The sequence below is a fragment of the Tenrec ecaudatus genome, chromosome 10 (assembly GCF_050624435.1).
Source record: "Tenrec ecaudatus isolate mTenEca1 chromosome 10, mTenEca1.hap1, whole genome shotgun sequence".
In the NCBI taxonomy this organism is placed as follows: domain Eukaryota; kingdom Metazoa; phylum Chordata; class Mammalia; order Afrosoricida; family Tenrecidae; genus Tenrec; species Tenrec ecaudatus.
Genome location: NC_134539.1, coordinates 139,912,022 through 139,935,777, shown reverse-complemented (window position 1 = coordinate 139,935,777; position 23,756 = coordinate 139,912,022). Strand labels below are relative to the sequence as shown.

Sequence of the window (23,756 nt, the reverse complement as noted above, 5' to 3'; positions counted from 1 at the left end):
AAATAAGGTCTTCGGAGAGTCCCTGGGACTGGGGAGTTGTAGGGAGCCCGGGTGGGGGGGAGGTTACACTTTATAAGTTATAGGCCAGGCCCCAGTTAGGCCTAATATATGGCTTTGGGGGAGAAGGGGGTGCTGCAAGCAGCATTTTCAGGGAGAGGCCAGCGATGCTCCCCGCAGTGGCAAGAGAAGGACATGCCAGCACATGGTGGGGGGACAGCAGAGGAGGGGGCTGCCTGGCCCAGCCGAGCTAAGGACCGTCTTTCTTGAGCCTCGGCCAACGCAGGACCCCACTCCGTCCAGCAGAGTCCATCTGAGGGAATGGCGGCTACAGCGCAAGGTCTGAGGTGACCTGCAGGGTGGGGGCAGGAGGGCGCCGGCGTGCACTGCGGCGGCCAGTGTCTGCGCGGATGTAGGGCTGGTTCCGCAGATCTGGCGATTGAGAGGAGACAGCGAGGCATCAGGCTTCTGGGCTGGGCAGGACCCCCACTCCCAAGCACAGGCCTCATCCTTGTGGGGACCCGTGCTGTGTGTATGTGGGAGGTCTGTTCATGGGTGCCAATCCCCGTCCGGCACATCCCAGGCAAACACCAGCAGGCCGTGCTCTCAGAGGGGAGTGAAGTAGGGCAGCGGCTGGGCCCGGGGTACCTGGGAGCTAGAGGAGGATCTCCTCTCCCAGGCTGGCCTCACAGAGGAGCCGGGATGTCCGCTTGCCACTGCGGGCCGTGAAGGGCACCGTCTTGAGTACTGAGTGTTGGGGGAAAGGGAGATGGGGAGAGAGAGGAAGAAAGGGAGGAGTGGAGCAAAAGAAGATGAGGCAGCCACCCAGGGAGGGGGCGCAGACAGAGGCCAGCACAGGAGGTCAGGCGGCGGCCAGGACAGAGGCCAGCAGCCCTCACCTGTGATGATGTCTTCAATGGCCCCATCGCGGTCACTCTCATAGATGAGCGGCTCCTTCTGCTGTTTCCGTTTCAGCTCTGAGATGAGGTCCATGTGCTGCCGTCGGGCCTTGGGAGGGGACTGGGGACAGACAGCTCCAGCTCAGTATCCCCTCCCTCCCACCTTCCCCAAAGCCCAACAACACCTGTTTGGCCACCCCACCCGGCAAGGGTAGTGGCTTGAGCAGAGGGCATGGGCTCCCATCCCAGGGCTCCTGAGACACCAGCTTTAGATGGTCTGCCCGCACAGTGAGTGAGTGAATGGGGGGGGGCCTAGGGGGTGATGACGATAAGATACCATCCATCCCTGCAGCAGGGCTCACTGGTTGTTGCCCACCTTGGGTGCGGAGGGCTCCCCTTTGCCAGGGACATCAGTGTCTGCCTCCTGGACCACTGTTTCTCTCTTCCACTGTTCCACCTCCTGCTCAGCTTTCTGGGGGCATCAAGATGGATCTCCGTGAGGGCAGCCCTTCCTGTTTCCCCATCCTTCCCACAAGAATGAAGCAGCCCCCCACCCTGTCCACCAGACACATACCTTGTAAGCCTTCACGAAACGGCTAAAGAGGGAAAAGAACATGGAGGGGGGCGTGGTCTTGGGGTTCTCCCCAAAGTACTCCACCACAGACTCGTAAGCCTCCTGTGGACACAACCATCAGTCCATCAGCACAAGACGCCCTCAGGAGAACCTGACCCCTGCCAAGGAGGGGTCACCAACCCCCTCCCAGCCCCTGCAAGGTACCTCTTCCCTGCTTCCCAAGACCAGGAGGAGCTCCAGCTCCTCCAGGGCCTGGCCACACACCCCCACCCCAGACCCCAATGCTTCTGCCTCCTGAGTCCCTGCTGGCACCTGAGCCGTCTTGCTGTCTGCCAGCAGCTTGTCCATGATGGGCGCATTGGCCTTGAGAAACTCCTTGAGCACCAGGCAGTCGTCCTGTCGCATAAACTCCCGCTGTGTCGACTCCAGGCCTCGCTGCAGGGAACGCACGTCCCCTAGGACACTGTCCAGGGACACTGGGTGGAGCGGAGTAGTACAAGGGGAGCACGTCAAAAGGCTGCACTCCCACCCCCGTGCCAGGCACCGCTTGCCACTCCCCAGACGGGCCCATCTCTGCACTCAGGGACCCAAGGGGTCCGTACCTGCACCAGCCTTGTCCAGAAAGTGCAAGTCGCTGTGGAAGCCTGTGAGCTGGGGGTACTTGTCGGTGATGACCTTCACCAGGTAGTGCAGCAGCGTCTGCTTGCGATCCGTCGACTTCATCTCCAGGAGCTGCTCCAGGGAAGGCCAGTCATAAGAGATCAACACACACCCCCAGCCCCTAGTCCCCAGGCCAGGGGTCCCTCCTTGGCCCCCTCACCGCATCCAGGCTCTGCAGCCGGAAGCCATAGGCCGCGCCGCGTTTGCTGCTGTTCATGTAGTTGCCGAAGGCCAGGACAATCTAGGGAGGGGAGGCAAGAGAGAACTCAGGGGCATGCTGGAGCTGAAGAGACCCCCTTGAAGGTAAAGAGCACAATGTAGCAAAAGGCAAGCCCCACACACTGCCTCCAGGGGCCCCTCAGCACAGCTGGCTAATGGTTCCTTAACTCTCCTGGGGGCCAGGTGTGATCCCAGAGCTGGTTCCCACCCGGGCTGAGCCCTCAGGGTGGCACCAGACAGATGGCACTGCAGTCAACAGCCTCTCCCAGCGCTCTCCTCCCTAGGGGCCATCAGAGGCATGTGTGTGACGGGGGCAGTCCCTATCTGCAGAGCATGCTAGGCAGATAGGAAGGCATCCTGGTGGCGTAGCAGGTTGTGTGTTGGGCTGCTAACTGCAAGAGCAGCAATTCAAACCCACCAGCCGCTCTGTGGGAGAAAGAAGAGGCTGGCTGCTCCCATCAAGATGTACAGATCTCAGAAACCCCCCCAAAGGCAGTTTCACTCTGTCCTATAGGATCGCTATGAGTCAGAATCGACTCGGGGGCAGTGAGTGTGGGTCTGGGAGGTGCACAGGAAAGGGCCTGGTCTCCCTCCCACACACCCCCAGGGCAGGCCAAGGGGGACCACTCCAGGGGCCTGGGCTTGGCCTCTTACCTCCAGGATCTGGCGGAGCTTGTCAGAGGACTTGATGGACATTGAGGCTGCGATGATGGCATTCAGTTGCTGGGAAAGAGGAAGCAAGGTGAGTGGGGGGGCACCCAATCAGGAGGCTCGGGCACTGCCAGACTCCTCCCCACCCTCCCCAGGCCCTCACCGGCATGAGCATCTGGGTAGTGTCAGGGAAGTTGCCCAGGAAGGTGAGTGTGGCCATGTGCTCCGGCAGCCTCGGGATTCGGCTGAAACGGAGCATGAAGCGGTCCTCCTCGGACAGCTCCTCCACAGGCCGCTGCTCCCGCTCAAAGCGGCTGATGAGGCTACGTTCATACTCGGTGGGCAGGAAGCGTGTCAGCAGCTCCAGGAAGTCCAAGCCAAGGGCCTGCAGGTCATACCTGCAAGTGCAGTGGGAGTGTCACTCCACACCCACCCAAGAGCACGACCTCCTTGCCTGAGTTAATGATTTGCCAGAGGTTTGCCATGTGCGGACAGCCTCTGGGCATTGGGGGCAGGGAAACCCGGAGTCGTCCTTATACAACACTAACTATATACCTGGGTCTGGGTGCCCACAGCTGGACCAGGAGGCAGAAAGGGCTGTGAGATGTCCCAGCTTGAGCATGTGGCCTCATTTTTCAATGGGGTCACAGCTCCCAGCCCTCTTCCCTGACCAGGCCTGCTGTGGAGTTTGGTGGACTCTGTTCAATGGCTGGAGTTCAATATCTAGGACCTGCCTGGGGACCCTGGCCTGGCCACCAGCCAGCCCAGTGCTAGGCTACTCACGTCTCAATGGCCTGGCAGATGCGGTCGGCCCCCAGGTTCCCCTTGCGCAGGGTGATGGCCAGGTTCTTGGCCCGGTTGGCCTCAATGAGAGTTGCCTTGGGGGGGGCCTTCTGGGACGTCTTGCCCTTGAGGGCACTGAGGTTCAGGCTGGGACCTTGAGATTTGGTCTTGAAGTGCTCTTCAAAGTCACTCATGTCCAGCTCCTGAGAGGCCAGGAAAAGGTGGTTGGGGTGGGCAGGGCTGAGGCCTGGGTACATTCCTCACTGAGGGCTGACCAAGCCACAGGCAAGGAAAGACGGGTAACCCAGCAGCAGGCCATGACGGGGTGCAAGCAAGCAGGGGGTTTGAGTGCCACTAGGAAGAAGAGGCACACCCATCCCAGCCAACCCAGACCCCAGGCCGCCAGCTGAAGGATGGATGCGCTAGGATTCGCCAGAGGTTTAAAAAAGAAAAAAAGTAGAAAAGGAGGGGAGTGAGGTGACCATCCCCAGTGAGGGCCTCCCTCGGTGCCCACTGGGGGGAGGCCGGGCAGCACATACCTGCAGCACCTTCTCGTCATTGAGCTCCGTGAAGACGGTGCCTGTGATCTGACTGGGTTTCAGGGCCACCCAGTTTAAGAGTGGCATTCGGAACTTGGTCTGGATGGGTTTCTTGGCCTTCATCCCTGGGACAGGGCCAGAGTGGTAAGCGGGAGGGGGCCAGGAGGGGTCTGTAGGGAACCTCGGCCCCAGCAAGGTCTGAAGGGGCAGCTGTGAGGCATTAGGAGGCTCCCAGAACCACCAACCAAGGACACTGACGCCCCGCCCCTCCCCTCCCCACCACTGAGTCCAACGGTCCTCTCACCTGGGCCCATCTCGGCACCTGGCACCCCAGGGACGTCAGTGGGGCCTCCCGGAGGTGGTGGGGGCGGGGGCGGCACAGGCCCATCCGTGCCCGTGCCCGGGGGCAGCGGCGGCGGGGGCGGCGGTGGGGGTGGCGCATCACCAGGCAGCGGAGGTGCGGGCGGAAGGTCCTGGCTGCCAGGGAGGGGCGGGGCTGCTGGGGGCGCTGAAGGCAGTGCTTCCTGTGTGGGGGCGTATCCTGGAAGTGGGGGCGCTGGTGGGGGGACTGCTCCGAGAGCTGGCTCTGCTGCAGGTGGATCTGAGCCTGGTGAGGGGATGGGAGGGAGCGGGTCGTTTTTGACCTAGGTGGTCAGTTCCTTGGCAGCCAGGGCCCACCGCGCATGCGCACTGGGCCCTTTCTCACACCTGAGCGGCGCCCACACGCCCAGCTTCTGGCTCCCACCTTCAGCGCCGAAGGTGCTTCCAGCCATCCCCGCCCCCCTCCACCCCACCCCGACCCCGAGCCTGAAGCTGCCTCGCACCTGGGTGGGGAGAGTTGATGGGCTCGCTCGGAGTCGGAGTCGGGGGCTCCGGGCTGCCGGGAGTTCCCAAGGCGACCGGGAGGATCTCAATGGCGACCGACTCCCCGGGTCCCCGCAGGATGCGGATTAACCCCTTCTCCTCCAGCTCCTCCACCTTCAGCTCCAGGGCCGAGGGATGCGCTGCCACCGAGGTGGGAGGGGGCACCTTCTCTGGCTCCGAGGGTCTTCCGGGGGCACCCATGGCGGTGGGCTCGTTGTAGCGCTCCTGTAAGCCCCGGAGGAATGATCATTACCCACCTGCAAGCCCCCGAACCCAGATCTCCATCCACCACCTCCAGGCCGAGGGGGCTGCTGGCCTGACAACCCCACTGGGGCCCAGCCCGCAGCCCCAGACTCACGCGCAGGGCCTCCAGCTCCTTGCGGGCCTGGCTTAGCTGCTTTTCCAGCTCAGCGATCTTGGCCATGGATTCGTTCTCTGCGTCCCGGAGCCTCTCTGTCAGCTGTGGTACCGGCACATTTGGTGAGCTCCCACCCGCGGGCGGCCACTGGGCACTGGCGCTGCCAGCGAGGGGGCGGCCCCAGGCATGTCTGCCTGGAGGCAAGGGGGGGAGCTCCTGGATGGTACTCACCAGGGATCGTGGGTGTCCCAAGCCTGCCACTTGAACCCAAGTACCCAGCCATCCACAAGCCCAGAGGGTCTGCCCTCCGGAGAGGGGGAGGCCTGCCTTCCTCACAGGTCCACCCCTGGAGAAGGTCAATGAACGTGCCCACTCGCTTCAGGGTGTGGATGTGGGTCAAACTCAGGAGCCTGGTGGACAGTCCTGAGGAAGGCACCCCCACCCCCACCCAAGCCAGTGCCAGGGCTTGTGCAGACCCCACCCGCCGGCTGCTCTCACCGTGGCCACCTGCTCTTGCAGTTCGTCCATGTGTTCCAGCAGGGCGTTCTTGGTCTCCGTGTCCTCCAGCAGCGAGCCCACATCAAACACATTGTCCAGGTAGGCCTGAATCTGCACCTGCAGCTTGTCACTCTCCGTGAGCCTCAGCCTCTGTCCCCAGACACCACAAGCGGGGTGAGGACTGGGAGTGGGGTGGTCCTTTCAGTTACCCCCCACCCCCACAAAGCCCCGCCTGAGGCAGGGGTCTGTGCCCTAGTTTGCTTTGTCCCTTGATTTACTTAGTAGTAGTATTTCTTTTTTTTTTTTAGTAGTAGTATTTTTATTGAGGGCTCCTGCACGCTTAGCAAAGGTACTGCTTTGAGTTTTCATAGATCTACAGATCACACACCATAACCACGACCTCTAAGACCAAGCCATGTCATCCCCACCCCCCAGGAAACCCATTCCCATCTGCTGTCCATCCGTTCCCCCTTGCCTGTGGACCTGTTGGGTGGATGGAAACATCCACCATACGGCCTGTTCAGCCCGGCTTCTTTCACTTCGCACAATGGTTTATTTCCAACCTCTTCCCTGCAGCATGTCCCTCCCTGGCCAAGTGACATTCCACTCTCTGCTATGCCACCCTGGTCCCTTTGTACTTTTGGTCACCTGCCTTTCAAAACCCCAGTCTCCAAGCCCAGACCCCTCCAGGAAGCCCCCAGAGGCACTGAGGGAGAAGCGACGGCATCTCTGCTTTGGTTTGTAGTTATCTCTGACTCTCTATATTAGAGATGAGAACACTGAGTCCCAGAGCCAGGTTTGAACCAAGGGCTGCCTGATCCCAAGGCTCATGCTAACCACTGAGCCATGCTCCACCCCAGGTGAGTGGTTAAGGGCAGGGGTGTGTGGCTCACCTCCAAGTAGAGATCCAGACCCAGGTGGGTGAACTCATATTGCAGGAAGACACGGAAGTTCATGTTCTCTACTGAGTGGACCACGATGTTGATGAATTGCATGCAAGCCACCTGGGGGTGAGGGGCAGGGGTCATGAGCAGGTATAGATCTTCAGGTGGGGGGGGGGCATGGTGCTCAGTGCCTCCCATCACCCTGTTTACACCGAGCCTCCCTCCCTCTCCACATCTCCTATTCCATGAGCCCAGCACCCCACTTCTCCAGCCAACCACCTGCCCTCCTGCTCAAGTGGCCCTGCCCAAGCTTAAGCCTTTTGGGCTCGTGAACTCACCAGGAAATCAATGCTGCTGTCCTCATGCCGGAAATAGTCCATCAGCTTCTCAAAGCGGTGCTGCTCCCCACACACCTGGGGGGAGGGTGGTGGCCATCACAGAGCCCTGGTAGCCTTTCCCCCAGAGGCTCACCTGGCCTCCCAGCCCACTCCACTCCCATTTTCACTGGGCAGGATCTGGGGGGAGCCCCTGCATTCAGTGACCCCTGTCCCCAACACCGTGACTATTAGGGGCAGGCCTGGGAAACTGGCCTTTATGCCACTACTCAGCAGGGCCAGACCTGAACCCTTCCTCTGGTCCTCAGGTGGAGAGAACGGATTAGTTCCACCAAAAAAAATCTATGCAGATTGTATACAAATACATCCCACCCCACCCCCTTACCCACCAACTGCAGGTATAGCTCTCTCAGTGGCAGCTGCCACCATCACCCCAGGAGCTCTGTGATCTCTTTCTAAAGCTGGCCAGCTGCCTGCCCAAATGCTGACACCAAGCCCAAGTGCCCTACCAGCATGGGACTTAATGGCCAAGGCAAGCAGACCCTACAGAACCGCACCCCAAAGCCTGCCTCACCGTAACCTCTCCACCTCCCTTCAGAACTTCTTTATCCCAAGCTGTTCTCACCCTGTGCTCCCTACATGCCCGTCAGTGTCCCTAGGTACCTCCAACAGAGCCAGCCACAGTTGGCTGTGGGGCTACAAGCTCCTCCACAGGGGCAAGTACGTGTTTGGGCAAGTGGGTACCTCCTTGAAGTGGTCAAAGGCTGCCAGGATGATGTCATGTCCCCCTCGCACCAGGCACACAGCCGCCAGCAGCTCCAGCACCAGAGCCTTGGTTCTGTGGCGAGAAAGATAGGCTGTCCCCTGAGAACAGGCAGGTTCTGCAGCAGCAGCAGACACGGGCAGGGGAGCTGATGGTGAGCTCCTCAGTTGGGGCAGGGGCTGGGCTTGGGGGAGACCAGAGAAACTCATGGTCTGGACAGATGTCCTGAGAATCAGGGGACAGAGTGTGCAAGGGAGCTAAATAGGAATTGGGGGGGGGGGCCTCACCGGGGGTTCTTATTGTTAAGGCTCAGAGCAATCTCATTGACACAGGCAGGATGGTTCATGACGAGGCTGAAGCCAGACTGGAGAGAGAGGAGAAATTAGCCCCTCCAGGACTGCCATAGCACAGCCCATGCCAGGTACCGCAGCCTTTAATTGCCCACAAGTGTAGACGGTTCTTTATCTCCAACCACAACCACACCCTCTTCTGCTACAGCCAAAGCCTGCTTTTAAAAAAAACAACATCTTGGACACAGTGCGTCTTCACAGGCTAAGGGGAAGAGATTCCACCTCCCCAAGCACTCCCCCGAACTACACACCCAGCCCTGCTGGAGGGGAGTGACTCAGGCAGGTCCCACTGTGGGCCACTGTCACAGCCCCGGCCATAACTGGAGGCTTCCCGAAAGAAAGACGTGTCAGGCTCAAGACACCAAGGCAACAGCCCAGGCTCCTGGGGGTCCCAAGTGGGTGGCAGTGCGGGGAGCCATGAATCCGAGGGCCTAAGCTGCCTGGGCAGTCCTTAGTGAGCTCCTGCCTGGCTGCTCCCCATGTACCCCACCCCCACCCCACCCAGCCCACCTGGTAGTTCATGATAGCTCGCAAACACATGATGCAGACATGAACGTCATCCTTCTGACTGACGATTCGAGAATTCCGCAAAGCCTTCCTGCTGTGGGCTGGCGTCAGTCTAGGGGGGTACGCAGGGAGAGGCAGCAGGGGTCAGAGGCCTGAGCCCCCATTTCCCATTACCCCATCACTTGCTGCCTCTGGGACCTTAGGACACTACCTCCCACCCACCCACCCAAAGAGGCCGGCTGTACCATCCCCAGGCCTGGGGCCTGGAGAGGAGCAGCCTGGGGGGTGGGGTGACACAGGCATTGAGAGGGGTTGCCTAGGGAGAGAAAAGACAGCCATCTCTTGGAAACCACTAGGTGGCACCCAAGGCCACGTGGGCAAATCTTCCATCCTGAGAGGCAAAGTCTGAATTCACAGGACAGTGGTTCGAATCCAGCTCCGTCACTTAGTGGACGCATTTCTTCATCTTCCTGGGCCTCAGTTTCCTCGTTTGTGAATAGGAATGGTAATAATCATATCTTCCTGACTGGGTTTTTGAGGATTATAAAATGAGTCAAGACCTTCCATACTTAGAAGAGGCATAAAGCAAGTGCCTCCTGCCTGGACTGCACTGCCGTGCCCTGCCCCTCCCCCACTACCTGCAAGACTACGCATCTGTTAAGATGCGTCCTGTCTCACCTCTTCTGGGAAGCTTTCCTGGTGCCCCAGTCAGTGGTCGCCTCCCTCCTCAGGGTCCCAGTCACGCCTCTGCGACAGCTGGGACCCTGCACTGTGGCCCCTTAGACGGTAGGCCCCCTACCACAGGCTAATCTGACTCCTGAGCACCTGCCATGCTGCCTGATATACCCCACTTCCATCAAGTCGATTCCTACTGAGAGACCCTGTGGCTGTCGGCTTTTACAGACAACCTCACAACCTCATCTTTCTCCCATGGGGCAGCTGGTGGGCTTGAACTGCCAACCTTGAGAGGCCACATAGTTAATGTTTTTAAAACATTTGCTGAATGAATAAGCAAACACACTGATGAAGGTTAGAAGCTTAATGTGACCCAAAGTAGGAAGGGAGAAAGTTAGGGGTCACGTGAGCTCCAGAGTCACCATGCAAGACTCCATGCAAGACTGGAGGAGCTGATCCCTGACACCCCAGCTCCCCACCCCTACCCCCCATCCCAGGGGTCAGCCAGGCATGCACATCCCTCAAGGGGCTACATACCGGGGAGAAGGGGGGCATCTGAAGGTCACGTGGGAGAAAACGGAGGGAGTTAGATAGGGCTCCATTAGCCCAGAAACCCCCTCCACCTTCCAGCCCCCAACCCCCGTGTGCCATCCAGTAGCTTCTTCATATGCCTGAGACCCGAGCCATGTGTGTGGCCCGATCTCCACCCCCCACGCCTGGGTGCAGGGCTGTGGGGTTGCACACGTACTTGATGGTCAGGTGGCGACTTTTGGGCTGAGGTGGGCAGGCCGAGGGAGGCCCTTTGCTGAGGTCCTCCACTGACTGCTCCAGAGGCTTAGTCTTCTCCGGGCTGGGGGACCCGTTGTCTGCGTTCTCCATGTCATACCTGCAGGGGAGGGGGCAGTGGGGCCACTTGGGAGAGGGGTGGAGGGAACCAGGGAAGAGAGACCAGGCTTGAGGAGAGGCTGGCGGGGAAAGAGGCTGCGTCCTGGGAAGGTGGATGAGCATGATGGGGTGGGGGGTGGGGGGTCAGTGGAATGAAGAGGGAGCCAAGAAGATGTTGCCCAGGTCCCAGGGGGCCCCCAGACCATTGCCTTCCCTGGCCAAGGCAGACCTTCAGGGAAGGGGTGGTTTAGAGCCATGCACCAGGTGAACTCTGGGAGCAGGCAAGACAAGGGAAGCAGGGACTGTGAGGCGTGGTGGCAGGGGAGCACTTACGTGAGGGAGCACTGAGCAAACGCCAAGTACTCCAGCAGCACATCCAGGCCTCGGTTCTCCTCGCTGAGGAACTCCCGCACCCACCTGCAGGGGCAGCGCTCAACTAGTCAGTTCAGGGCAGACCGGGTGGGCCATGGCCCACTCCCCCTGAGAGACAGCACCAGCCCAGGCTCAGAGGCCCAGGCCGCTTGGAGCTCGGCATGACTGAGAGGAGGGGAAGCCATCCAAGCCCACCTGCAGGGGGCCACAAGCACAGCCCTGTGCAGAGGGCACTGGCGGGAGGGGGAGGACTGCTGCATGGGGGACATGAGCCCCTCACTCACCCAATGTGATTGGTCCTCAGGGAGATCTCCAGTTCCCGCAGCACCTGCGTGGACTCCTGGACTCGCCTCTTAAACTGGGGGCCCAAACAGAGCAGCCTGGGGTGTGGAGTCAGGGCTTCTTCCCACAGCCCACCGAGCTCCCAGGCCCACCGAGCTCCCAGAGGGCAGCCAGCAGCAGCACATGGACCCACACACTCCCATCAGCACACACTGCCTTTCCCACAAGCAGCCTCCCCCACCTGCTCCCCACACCTGCTCCAAACCAGCACTCCCAGGCTACCTACTCCCCTGTGCACAAACATGCATGCACACCACCTGGTCATGCCTGGATATGGAATATATATATACACACACACCCATGCTTAGATACACAAAACACACAGACACACGCATCCTCCTACTCAGATGTCCACACAGATATACATACACACACACATTCCCAGACACCCCCACACATGCATACTTGGACACAGAGCACACACATGCTCAGACACACAGGTGCACAAGGGCACTACACCTTTCCATACAAACATACACAGGGTATACCTCACATCCATGCAGGACATCCTGAACACATACACAGGTACCCTATACACCTATAGGGTACACATGCATCCAGACACAGGCTAGTCACCCACATCCATACATAGACATCCATACAAACACATCCATACAAACACAGCTGGAGGGCACGCCCCCAGAGTATATACATGGGACACCCAGAGACCACACATCTACACATGGGCATCGTGTACATGCTCACATTCAGACACAAATGCAAGAGGACACACGGGGTCCCCACATGCACACACCAGGGTCCGACAGTGTGCCGTTGGACACCCACGCAGGATGCTGAGAGGAACATGTCAGCGTGCCTGTCGAAGCACAATCCATCTCCTCTAGCTGCACACCGCACACACGACCCCACACAAGCCCACAGCAGAGTGGCACACATACATTCAGTCACTCCAACTGTAGACAGAGGAAAGGGGAGACATATACCCCCAAGTTGGGCATCCAGTCAGCTGCTACCTTCCGGCTGACACCGCCCGTGTCCAGGTAGCTCTTCAGCTTCTGGATGTAGGCCACAGGGGGGTTTTTGACTTGAAACCGCTCCTGGAGGGAAGGAAGGAGGTGCATGGGTTGGCCAGTTTCCCCTGTCCCCATGACCCTTCCCAGCTCTAAGCGGGACCCCAGACTACCTTACTCTGCCAGCAGTCAGGCCCCAGGTCTGGCCCAGCCTTCCCTCCCCACTGTGGCCTAGCCCAGCTCTGGCGGGGACACGTGGGGAGGGTCAGCCCTGCCAAGGACACCAGACACATCCCACCCCTACACGGTGGCACCCTCCCAACCTCCTGCTCTCCTGGACCGACTGCCACCCCCACCCTGTCCTGACTGACCCCAGGGGGCAGGAAGGAAAAGTGCCCTAGACAGACCTGTCTGGGGGTGGGGGGATCACTACTCTCACACAGCACCCCAGGCCAGCCTTCTCAGCAGCCCTGCTCACCTGGACGCTGGCTTGGAGGGACCTATGTGGGAGCTCCCTTGAATTCAACCAAGCAATTCATGGCTCCCCAGTTCCTTCCCCCACCCCCACCCCCAACTCAGGCAGCCTCTAAAAGAAGCAGAGACCAAGCTGAGGCTCCAAACCCCAGGGGTCCTGTCTGAGGTGCCAAGCCCACTTGAGCTCCATGGCTCTTCCCACACCCCACCCATACTCCATTCCCCCACCCCCACCGGGCCAGACCAGCTCACCCCACCCCATCCATTACAGGAGGCCAGTGAGGCCCAGCCAGGGCTCCCAGGGGAGGTTCCCTGCTCCCCAACACCCCACCCCCAGCCTCCACAGCCAAGGACTTCAAGGCCACTCCCGCCCTCTCTCCCTCTGCCCCACCCTCCCAGCACTGGGGGAAGGGTTCCCCCAGTGCCACAGACAGCATCTGCAGTGGTGGGCGCAAGGAGCGAGCCAGGAAAGGGGGAGTAGTGGGGAGGAGCATCAGCCAGGACTAGGCCCAGACACTGGTTCTGGCCCACTCCCCCTGAAACTGGTTACTTCGGGGCTGCCCTGAGGTGAAGGCCAAGGAGGCTGTCCCAGAGAGCTCACCCGGAGGGTGCAGGCATGGCCCCTGCACGCGGCTTGGTGCCCTGGCAGTCCAGCAGAAATAGCCCAGACCCACTTCTACCCCTCAGGCTCTCTTGGGGACCCCATGCTCCAGAGAGGGGGACCCCAGCGTGCCCCAACACACTCCCAGATGCGTTGCTGGCCTCTGGGCAGAGTCTTGGGCCCCTGGGCAGAGTGGCAGTGTTCCCCCCACCCCAAGGGCCCAAGGAACCGTTGGGACACCCACCTGGTCACAGATGAGCTCCCACTTCTTGTCATTGTCGTACTGGCTCAGCAGCTGCACCTTGTCAGGGGGCAAGTTCATGCAGTTCTGGGAGGGCGACAAAGCACAGAAACCTGAGCCTGGGGATAATGTTGGGGCTGGCCAATAGGCATTCTGGACCCCCGGTGGGCTCTCACACAGAAGGGGGTCCCCTCAGCCTGGAGTACTCTTGGTCCTTGCTCCCCAAGCCTGCAAAGAATTCAGAAAGCACACGGGCTGCTACAGGGCCCAACAAAGCCGTCTTGGAAGAAGCCCAGACCGAGTCCTCCTCAGAGACAAGGATGGCAAGACTCGGTCTTACAGACTTTGGGCATGTTCTCAGCAGAGCTCAGCCCTCAGGGAAGGGCATCAGGCTTGGTACAGCAGAGGGGCAACGAGAGAGGAAGGCTCTGAAGGAGATGGCTTAACACCATGGCGGTGACCGTAGGCCCGAACACAGGCACAAGTGTGAGGATGGCGCAGGACCGGGCAGTGCTGCGGACTGTGGTGCAGAGGTCGCTGTGGGTCCCAACCGACGCGGTGACCCCTAACAAGACCACGCCCCCAGCCTGACCTCTGTCCCTGTGACAGCACCCCCTGGGGTGTAGTGGCAGCTCACGGGGACCACAGGCACCTCTGGCCCCAGCTCTGCCCCCTGGGACACACAGGTCGCACCTCCTCCCAAGCGTGAGAAGATAATAGAGGCTCAAGCTCACGTGCAGCCAGGTGTGGACACGGCCCATAGGGGTGCCACCAGGACACAGAGCCTCACAGACACCAGGAGAGGGACCTCTGCCCCCTCAGCCTGCGGAGGAAGGGGCGAGACAGGACCATGACTGGGGTGTGGGGGGGAGGGGAGTGGGGTTTCCAAGAAAGTGCAGCAAGGTACAGGGGAGGGGAATTTTGCAGAGAACTCACCCAGTCACGGGCTCTCCCAGCCTACAAGCTGGGCCTAGAGTGCTATGACCCAGCTGGGACTTCCCTCAGCAGCTAAGAAAGGTCAGCACAGGCTGCCAGGTTTCCCCTCCCCTGGCGTGCTCTGACAGCATGCAATATGTCAGTCACACTCCTCCACAGAGACTCCCCCACAGAGCGGGCGTAGCGCCCGGCCCTGGGCTCCGGGATCAGCCAGGTGCCTGAGCGAACCCCAAGATGGAGCCTCTCCCTGGATGTCCAGAAGGCAAAGGCCCCGTGAGTCCTGGTGACTCGCTGGGCTTCGATTCGCACGTTTGGCGGTTCGAAGCCACCAGCCACTACCAGGGTTTCTATTCTCATGGACAGTTGCAGTCTCAGAAACTCACAGGGGCAGTTCGGGGCACACGTCTGTACAACCTGTCTTCTAGGGTCGCTGTGACTTGGCATCCACTCGATGGCAATGAGTTTGGTGGGTGGGGGTTTTCTTCTTGGTTTTTTGGGGGGATTTTTGCTGCTACGTCAGACCCCAGAGTTGATTCTTACTCTCAAGGAGCAAGCCAGGGTCTCCATGGAGGCCGTGGGAACCCGGGGAGGGTCTCCACCAGGAGCCACTGTGGAAGTTCCTGTTATGGGCTGGAGTGGCTCAAGCAACACACCTCCAGTCGCAGGCCCTGAGAGGAGGCCACACTCACTGTGACGACTCAGCTTCCTCTTGGAGCGGCTGGGTCTAGTCCCAGGTCCCCGGCCAGGCCGCACCCCAGAAATCACTGCGGTGGGTCACCCAGACAACAGGAAGCTGGGTGCTCTTGGCGCCCATTGCTTAAGCTTTCTAGCTGGGGGCCCAACTCGAGAGACGAAACTGTCCCCCCTCCAGGGGCTGGCTGACACTGGGGATACGTCATCTATCTCCCCATTGCAAAACTGAGACTGCGGTGAGGAAACCGGAGCTGGAGCTGCCTCCTTGGGCACCCTCCCCCACCCCGCCAACCGCAGGGGCCAGCTTTCCAGCCTCTGCTCAAGGCCAGGGAGGGGCTGCCCAGGAAGGGGTCTGAGGGCTGTGGGGAGAATCACACTCTGTCCTCACAGGAGGCCTCCTGGTGGGGGGACTACTGTCTCCCTCCCCTGGTTCTTCCTGGCACACAGCCGTGCCCATGGGGACAGGGCCAAGGCTGGGAGCAAGGCCCTGAGGCAGCGGGGTTGGGGAGGCAGGTGGGAAAGAAGGCAGGCAGGGCCTAGGAAAGTGGAGGGGGAACCAGAGTCAGGAACCAGGGGAAGAAGATGAGGGCTGAGCCTCAACAGCTGAGTCTTGGGGGGCAGCTCCTCTCTAACACAGGTCTCTGGAGCCTCCCCCCACCCTAGCCATATGACTCCTGGAGTGGCCCCTGCACCCCAGAAAGCACTGCCCGGGTTCGGTGACAAAGCCCACCTCCACCACCCCTCTCAGCCCTTCACAACTCCATGGCCTCGCTCCCCGACACCACCGCCACCAGGCTCCGTGGTCCTGACTCCCACTCCAGGGGTGAGGCAGGGGGAAGGCTGGAGGGCCCAACGGACTGCTGGGCCCCGTGATGGAGAGGAGGGCAGTTTGAGCCCTGGAGGCAGCGCGCTGGGAGTCACACATACAGAACGGCTCCAGTGAAGATCCTTGTCATGGGGTGGATCTCAGCTCAGGGCAGGGCTGCCGCACACAGTTGGTGTTCTAGGCAGTGTTTTCTACGGGGGCTGGTCGCCAGGCCTTTCTCCCGCAGCACCCAGGAGCAGGTTCCCACCACCGACCTTTTCCGTCTGGCAGCACCATCAGGGGTCCTTCCACCAAGGGTAAGGCCACACCTCGACACGGGGTCCCCAGGAGTCAGAGCCGGAGTCCGCCAAAGGCCGCCGGGCTGGTGTAGGCACCAGTCTGATGCATGCACAGGTGGGGTAGTGACCCACCCAAAGTCGTACAGTCAGGAATGGAGCTCAGAGCCCACACACCTTGCCCCAGCTCCACACTTATCAGAGGGCCAGCGGCCAACCTCCTGCCATCCCACCTGTGCAGCCCCCAGCTGGCTCTAGGTATGGCCCAAGGCAGGGAGCTGCTGACCCCTTCCCCACCTGGGCCTCCTCAGGCCCCGGGGCCCACATGCCAGCCTGCCAGACGGGCTAAATTTAGGCTCAGAATCAGAAATAGCTCTGACAGCGCTGAGCACTAATTAGCAGCTGCTTCTCCGTTGTGCCCACCGAGGAAACAGCGCCCCAAAGAGCGAGGGAGAAGCCAGCGGCTGCCACTCTCCCGGGATGGGGTGAAAGTCACCCTGGAACGCAGTGACAGTGCCCCGAGCACCCCACACATCAGGGCTGCCATCTGGGGTGGGGCCCCAGAAGACTGGGGGGTCCCCCACAGTGGGACACAACCACACCTGCCAGTCTCACTCTCAGCCTGAGCTGATCCCCTAGACCACCCCCCCCACCCACCTGCCCCCATCTCCAGAGCCCACTCTGCCAGTGCCAGGGTGCCTCTGGTCTTGGGCACCAACTGCAGTCACAGAGCAGCCCTGCAGGGGTCCTCACCCAACCCTGCAGATTGTCCCCTAGCCCCTACTGCCTCCCCTGTCCCCGCTGCATGACCTCCACCTTGGTTCTAAAGCCTTCCGTATGCTTCCTATTTTATCCCCTTTGCAAATTCCGGTACATAGATTTTTCTGGGTCTCTTAATGATAATCCCGGGCTCAGAGGACAGTGGGGTGACTCAGCCCTAGGATAGGGTGCTGGGACCACCCCGCCCCCTCAAAAATGAACAGCTCCTCCCTTCAGAGATCAGGGGTCCCTGGCAGGACCCAAGCCAGTGGGTGGGGGAAAGGGTGGAGGGGGGGCATGTAGACAGCTCCTGTGTCATGCAGGCCAGCAGGAGGAGCAGAGGGAGCACCTCACCGCCCCCACAGAGCCTGCGCTGTGCTGGGGCATCTATCAGCTCATGCAAACTTCACAACCCCATTTGACAGATGGGAACAGCTGAGGCCCAGAATCCTAAAGTCACGTGTACAAGGTGACCTCTCAGAGAGGGTGGTAAGAGCACTGAGTTTCCTTTGGAAGAAGGAGCACCGAAAGAGATGGATCCCCTGGAAAGGGGGGCCCTGAACACCCCCTGCCAGGGGTCTTTTGCAGACATGCTGGCCCCACTCCCCTCCCCCATCGGAAGAACCAGGAACAGCCAGTCCCACTTCCTGCCACCCAGCACCCTCTGCTTCCTGTTGTTGCCCACACTGTGTTCTTACTCACTGGGGGAACCCCCCCCCAACACACCCTGTCTCAGGGGGAAGTGGGGCCTCTCGGCCAGCTCCCCACACAGTGCTACCGTTAGTGGCATTACTGCCCCACCCTCCAGGAGAGGTTTCCAGCCCTGGCCCCCTTGTTGTCATCTGTGGGAGGGCCGTCCTCGGGTTTGGGTGGTCTGGGTAAGGGAGTTGAAGGAAGGACAGAGGTGGAGTCTGGACACCCTCATCTCACAGGGGCCCAGGATGGAGAGCCTTGGTCAGCTGCAACATCACCACCCCTTTCCCTGGCAGGAAGAGGGTTTTATTGAGCACTTACTATGTGCCAGGGATTGACTCCCTCACCAATCCCAGAAGGCCGGCATACACCATGACTGCTGGTTAGGAGTTGGGCTGAGATCGCTCAGGGTCAGCAGTTTGAAACAACCAGCTGCTCATTGGGAGAAAGACGGGGTTTCCTACCCCCGTTAACAGTTACCATCTCGGAAACCCACAAGGCCGGGTCTACCCTGTCCTGTGAGGTTGCTATGAGTCAGCATCCACTCAGTGGCAGTGAGCGAGTTAGCTTATTACATGTGAGGGAAACTGAAGCTCGAGGGTTAAGTAACTTACCTGAGGTCACACATCTGCAAAGATGAAAACTCAAACCATAACGTTCCAGACCCCAAAGTGCATGAAGTTAACCTGATTTTCCGGAATCAACCCTGCCCAGCTCAGCGGCAGGGTGGCCCGAGCCATCGTTCACGGCTCGCTCTTCCAGCAAAATGCCAACGCGGTCCCACCTGCTCCTACCCATCTCACCCAGCTCTGTACCAACCCCAGATGTCCCTATGAGTCATGCCCACCACATCCCTGGGTTCCCAGGGTCAACATGTGCCAGCCCTGCCTGCTTGGAATACCAGCGTCAACCTCTGCCCAGCCCAGCATCCGACTATGTGGCCACAGCCACTTTGGGAGATGAAACATCCAGGCCCCATAACTACGTGCTCCCAACCCTATCCTGCTCTAAACAGAATTTCAGACTCTCATGGAATCCAGACTGTGGATTCATGACATCTAGATGACACCCTGTAGCGACTGCCCTGAAATCAGTCTTAAACCAAACAATAATTGAGCTCAACTAATGGAGTCTATCTGACGTGAGCTCTGGGTTCTTTTAAGACCTTCCTATGTAGGGGAAGGTGGGGGAGAGGAAGGGAGAGCCAATCATAATGATCGACCTATAAGCCCCCACCCACCCAGGGTGACGAACAACAGAAACATGGGTGAAGGGAGACAGTGGATGGTGTAGGATATGAAAATAATAAAATTTATAATTTATCAAGGGTTCATAAGGGCAGGAGGGTGGTGGAGGGAGGGAAAAAATGAGGAGCTGATACCAGGGGCTCAAGCAGAAAGAGAAAATGTTTTCAAAAGGAATAATGCCAACAAATGTACGAATGGATGGACACAATGGATGGATGGATGTAGATTGTGATGAGAAGACTTTGTAAGAGCCACCAATAAAATGATTTAAAAAAAGATGTCCCTACATGAGAACAGAAGCCCTGGTGGCATAGTGGATTGGTGTTGGGCTAATAACTGGAACCCCAGTGGTTCAAACCCACCAACTGCTCGATGGTAGAAGGATGAGGCTGTCTGTTCACATGAATATTCTGAGTCTCAGAAACCCTTAGGGAGCAATTCCTCCCTGTCCTGTAGGGTCACTCTGAGTCAAAATCCACCACCACAGGTTTGCTCTGACAAGAACAACTGGAAAGGTTAGATGGGAAGAGGGAGTTTATGCTAACGAGGAAGGAGGGACAACTCAGGAAAGGCAGTGCAGAGAGTTATACAACTTGAACATAACCAACTTCACTGAACTGTCCACGTAGAAGCGGTTTAATTTAATTGGTGTGTGTTGTACCATGTATCGTCGCAACCACGATGAAAATAAAGTTATTAGAATAAATAAAAGGAAAGGATAGCCTACTCTGCCCCCCACTACACACACACACACACAGAAGCGGGAGCTCAGCCCCAGACTGGCAGAATCAGACATTTGTTCCTGCTCTCCACCACCAGGCCCGGAGAGGGAGGGGCTAACAGAAGGACCTAGCTCAGGTGAGCATCCTCAGATGAGGATGCTGGTCCCCATCAGGCAAATTCCTCTGTAAACGGTGGTTCCCTTTCTGCAGGGCACCCCTTTGCCCTGACAGGGAGGTGGCTTTGAAACCCCTGGGTCCCAGACTCTGCCTGCCCAGGCAGATTGGGGTGTCCTATACCAGGCTTTCTGTCACACCTGGAAAGGGCACCCTGTCCCCTCAATGCCCGGCCTGGCCTGCCCCTCAGAGAGGGCATGAGGGCTGGAAGGCACCTGTCACAGGCTCAGGCGTAGGAGAGGCCAGAGCAGAGTGGGGCGGGCTGGGTTTCCCAGGCTCCCAGCAGGCCCGAGTGCTGGGCAGCCATCGCTCCTCCGCCGTTGCTAAGGCAGCAGCTGAAACCCCGGCTCCACCTGCTCTTTCTCCCCACCCCCATTTGAAGCCAGGCCACCCCTCATTCTCACAGCCTCACGGTCACCCCTGCCTGACATGGGAGCAAGGCTCGCCAGGAGAAGAAAGAGCAGGGTCCCTGCAACTGTCCACAGGAGGGACCCACAGTCAAGAGAGGAGTGCTGGTTTGGGAACTGAGCTGGAGAGAATGACCAGGGCTCCCCGAAGCCATCCAAGGGGGGCTCTATTTCTCCCAGCAAGCTATGGGTACCCTCCTCTCTTACACAGTCCATAAGGGGGACTGGGCTCTGGCCTCTGGGGACTGGAGTCAGATGGAGGCCCACCTTTTAACAACCACTGCCAGGCCTGTGTGTTTGGCCAAATCTGTCACCCCGGGAAGTCTCAGGGAGGGGCCCAGGCTGTCCCTGGAGCAGGGCAAAACCCCTGCTGGTGAGAAGAGGAGGAGTCAGGTTCCTAGCCAAGTGACCTTGGGTGCATCCTGCCGACATCAGGATAAGGGACAGGCTGAGCGCTCCCCAGGAAGTAGATAAAGTCTAAGCGCTGGGGGGTCCTGAGGGCTTTGGCGGGGTGAGCGCAGAGGGCGCTGCAGCCCTAGTTCTCTGGCCCGCCACCACCCCTTATCCACAAGGGCACAGGCTAAGAACCCCCCCCCCCCTCAGCCTCCACACCCTCTCCCTGGTCCTCAGGGGCTCCCAGGGCATTTAGTGTCAGGCCCAGCCCATCAGAGTACTGGCAACGAATCCAAGCAGGGCACTAAGGTCTACCCAGAGGCATCAGAGCCTCGCCACTTGACTTTGGGATGTACCACAGCTCTGAATTATTCACACCATTCCTTCCCATTAGTGTGTGTAACAGGGAGCCCCCTCGCCCCACCCCTGCAACTACAGCCTGGTGTTTGAGAAAGAACTGCACCCTCTATCGTGGTAGGCACTAGGGGCCCACCCCCACCCCAGGCTCCCCAAACGGCCCACTCCTCCTGCGGCCCCCTCTGCGCACCCATCTGCTCAGCTGAGCTCCACTTGGCCAGCCTCTGGGTTTGGGGATAAGCGAGAGGGGACAGGTGGAGAAATGGGGAAGTCTGGGGTTAGCCCAGAGGGGAGCCCTCCCCTAACCAAGCCTGTCTCAAGATTTTCAGGAACCGCTGGGAGGTCCCCCAAGGGGCCACTTCAGAGGGTCTAGTGGGACCAATGACCGGCCGAAGTCAGGAGGTAGAGGGAAGAATGGAGCTCCTAAGCTGCCGGGCCTGGCTCACCGGCCCCCACCCAGGGCTCAGGCTTGGACGGGCCTCTGGCAAAAGGCATGGCCTTATGTGCCTGTCGCACCGTGTCCACTAAGGGAAGGCTGACAGCAGACAGGCAGAGGCAGGGAGGGGAAGTGAGAGTCATTGGCCCTTCCCCCCTCCCCCAACACACTTCTGCCTCCCATCTCCTCATGGAACCCCCGGGAGTGGGAGTCAGTTTGGGGCCCCACCTGAGCTGAGGGAGCTCCTCCATCGCCTAGTCCTCATGACCCCCCACAATTCTACCAGCAAGCAGGGGGGCTTCCGGACTACTGCTCCACCCCAAGCGGAGTGAGCTGCCCGCCCTGACCCCGCCCTTCCTGACCTCAAACCCTTTAGTGCGTGGGCAGCAAGGACCCGCCGGCCGGCACGTCCCCCGCAGGTAGGGGACGAGACGCACAGACACACTCCCCACCACCCCACGACCCAACTCCCCCAATAGCGCCAGCCAGCACAGACAACCCCTGCCATGCTTCCAGGAGGCTGACACAGGGGTCCAGGCGGGTGCTCCAGATCCCGCCTGTGGTGGCGGGCCGGCGGGTACCGCGTGCCCCTAGCGGGGCAGAGCATCCCACACCTCGTTGGTCATTTTTGGTTTAAGACCTTTAGAGCCAGCCGGGGCGCAGGGGGCGAGGGGAGACATCTTGGGGGTGAGGGTGGGGGGAAGAGACCAGGCGGGTTCAGAAGAAAGTTTTGGGGGGAGTGCTAAGTCACTCTGAAGGAAGCCACTGTCCCTCCCACCCCCTGGAGGGGCCGCCGCTGGGCCGGCGATCTCCAAGCGGCACCTGAGCCCCCCGGGGAGGGGCCGCGCGCCGAGCCCCCGCCGTGCCCCGCGCGCAGCCGGCTGGTACTCACCAGGACCCGGTTGAACCTCTCCTCCAGCTCCCCTGCCTCGGGCATCGGCTGCTTGGGGGGCGCGGGCTGCTTGGGGGGCGATGCCGTGGGGCCCGCGGGCTGCTCGGCGCTGCCGGCCGCGTTGCCCATGGTGGTCCCCACCCAGTCGGCCAGGCGCCGCCAGCCTCGGAGATCCAGCTTTCCGGGGGGCGGGGGTCGCGGCCGCGGCCGGCGGGGGCTCGGCTGGGCTCGGCTGGGTGGGCTCAGCGGCGCGCAGGGCCCCGGCCGCGGCGTCCCATGCCGGCGGGCGCGTCCGCGGGCGCCGGGCGGCGAGCTGCAGGGCGCGGGGAGGAAGTGGGGCTGCAGGCCGCCGGGCCGAGGGCTGGGCGGGGGGCAGGAAGCTGCGGCGCTGCTCCCCCCGCGGAGATGTTCGAACTTCTGCTGCCGCTCCCGGGCGCGCAGACCGCACTCGGCCGCCGCCGCGCTCCCAGCCCCAGGGGGCGGGCTGCAGGGCGGGGCGGGCGCTGGGTGGCCGGGGTCCCCGGCAGCCCTGGTGCGCGGGAGGGGCGGCCCGGCGGGCCACCTGCAGCCCCTGGGAGGGCGGCGGCGCGGCACCTGCCCGCGCCCGAGGCGGCCCCGGCGAGGCCAAAGGCGGCGGCCGGATCGCGGCGCCTCCGGGTCCTAGCACCGCGTGGGCCGCCGGCTCGGGCCCCATCGCCCGCGAGGATGGAGGCGCCGGCTCGGTCCCGCGGAGGGGTGAGATGGGGGCGCGGGCCGGACCTCCCAGCCCAGGGTTCTCAGCCACGGCCAGCGCGGCTGGGTGCCCCATGGTGGCGCGGCGTGGGGGGCCCAGAGGCTGCCTCCCCCTCTGGGGTCCCCGGCTGAAAGGTGGGAGCCCCCTTCCAGGTCCCCCACGCCTTAATCATTCCTCTGCTCGTCAGTGAACCCGGAGACCAGCGAGCTGGGGACCAGAGGGAGCCATCTGCAAAAGATGAGCCCCGGAGCGGGGTGGGGGTGGGGGTCGGGGACCCCGCCACCTGTCCCACCCTCCACCAACTCTGCGCCTGCGCCCGCAACCCCAGAGGTGTGGGGACGCCCATGAACAAGGGCTGGCTGGAAGAAACTGGGGACCACCAAGGCGGTTCCCAGGAAAACCGCGCGGGGGGGTGTGTGTGGAGTTGGGGAGCGGTTGGAGGTAGGGTCAAAGCCCGCCTCCGCAGGGCTGGGAAAGGCTCAGACACCGCAGTGGGGTGGCCAAGAACGCAGTCACCTCCAGGGCCCGAAAGTGGTCTCTCTCCTGAGGGAAGAACCATCTCAGGTCTGTCAGAGGCAGAGCACTTGCAGGGCCCAGCCACCCTAATAATGGCCATCTCCTCAGTTTAGAAAGGGGGTACTGAGGCGCCAACCTCCCCATGACCTTGAAGCTGCTGCTCTGCCCTCCCCTCTCTCATCCAGGTGGACCAAAGGGCCCAGGAAGCGCTGAGGGAGCCTAGAAACTAGAACAGGGGTGCCACCTTAGCCTGTA

General features: G+C 60.7%; 1 protein-coding gene across 2 annotated transcripts; it reads right to left on the bottom strand.

Moving 5' to 3' along the window:
* On the bottom strand, positions 1–22,384 carry FMNL1 (formin like 1). 2 transcript variants are annotated; one of them, XM_075559396.1, is made up of 26 exons: positions 22,253–22,384; positions 13,446–13,529; positions 12,100–12,213; positions 11,098–11,171; positions 10,775–10,858; positions 10,305–10,442; positions 8,885–8,993; positions 8,312–8,388; positions 8,006–8,099; positions 7,265–7,339; positions 6,936–7,046; positions 6,043–6,192; positions 5,545–5,646; positions 5,147–5,411; positions 4,627–4,923; positions 4,323–4,447; positions 3,784–3,986; positions 3,164–3,398; positions 3,004–3,072; positions 2,291–2,371; positions 2,073–2,202; positions 1,783–1,946; positions 1,471–1,572; positions 1,273–1,368; positions 897–1,017; positions 1–429 (listed from the first exon to the last, which is right to left on the bottom strand). In XM_075559396.1, the coding sequence occupies exons 1-26, from the start codon at positions 22,379–22,381 to the stop codon at positions 326–328; spliced, it is 3,333 nt and encodes a 1,110-aa protein (XP_075415511.1). In that variant the 5' UTR covers positions 22,382–22,384; the 3' UTR covers positions 1–325. The 2 variants fall into 2 exon arrangements, with proteins under 2 accessions (XP_075415511.1, XP_075415512.1); XM_075559397.1 differs by lacking the exon at positions 1–429 and adding an exon at positions 653–744.
* Between the last annotated feature and the right edge of the window lie 1,372 nt (positions 22,385–23,756).

Excerpts from the sequence above, each read along its gene's own strand:
- FMNL1 (XM_075559396.1), bottom strand. The coding sequence starts at position 22,381 with ATGGGCAACGCGGCCGGCAGCGCCGAGCAGCCCGCGGGCCCCACGGCA. Across the intron at positions 10,859-11,097 it reads CTGAGGACCAATCACATTGG|GTGGGTGCGGGAGTTCCTCA; the intron begins GTGAGTGAGGGG and ends CTGCCCCTGCAG. Across the intron at positions 1,369-1,470 it reads GTTTCGTGAAGGCTTACAAG|AAAGCTGAGCAGGAGGTGGA; the intron begins GTATGTGTCTGG and ends TGATGCCCCCAG.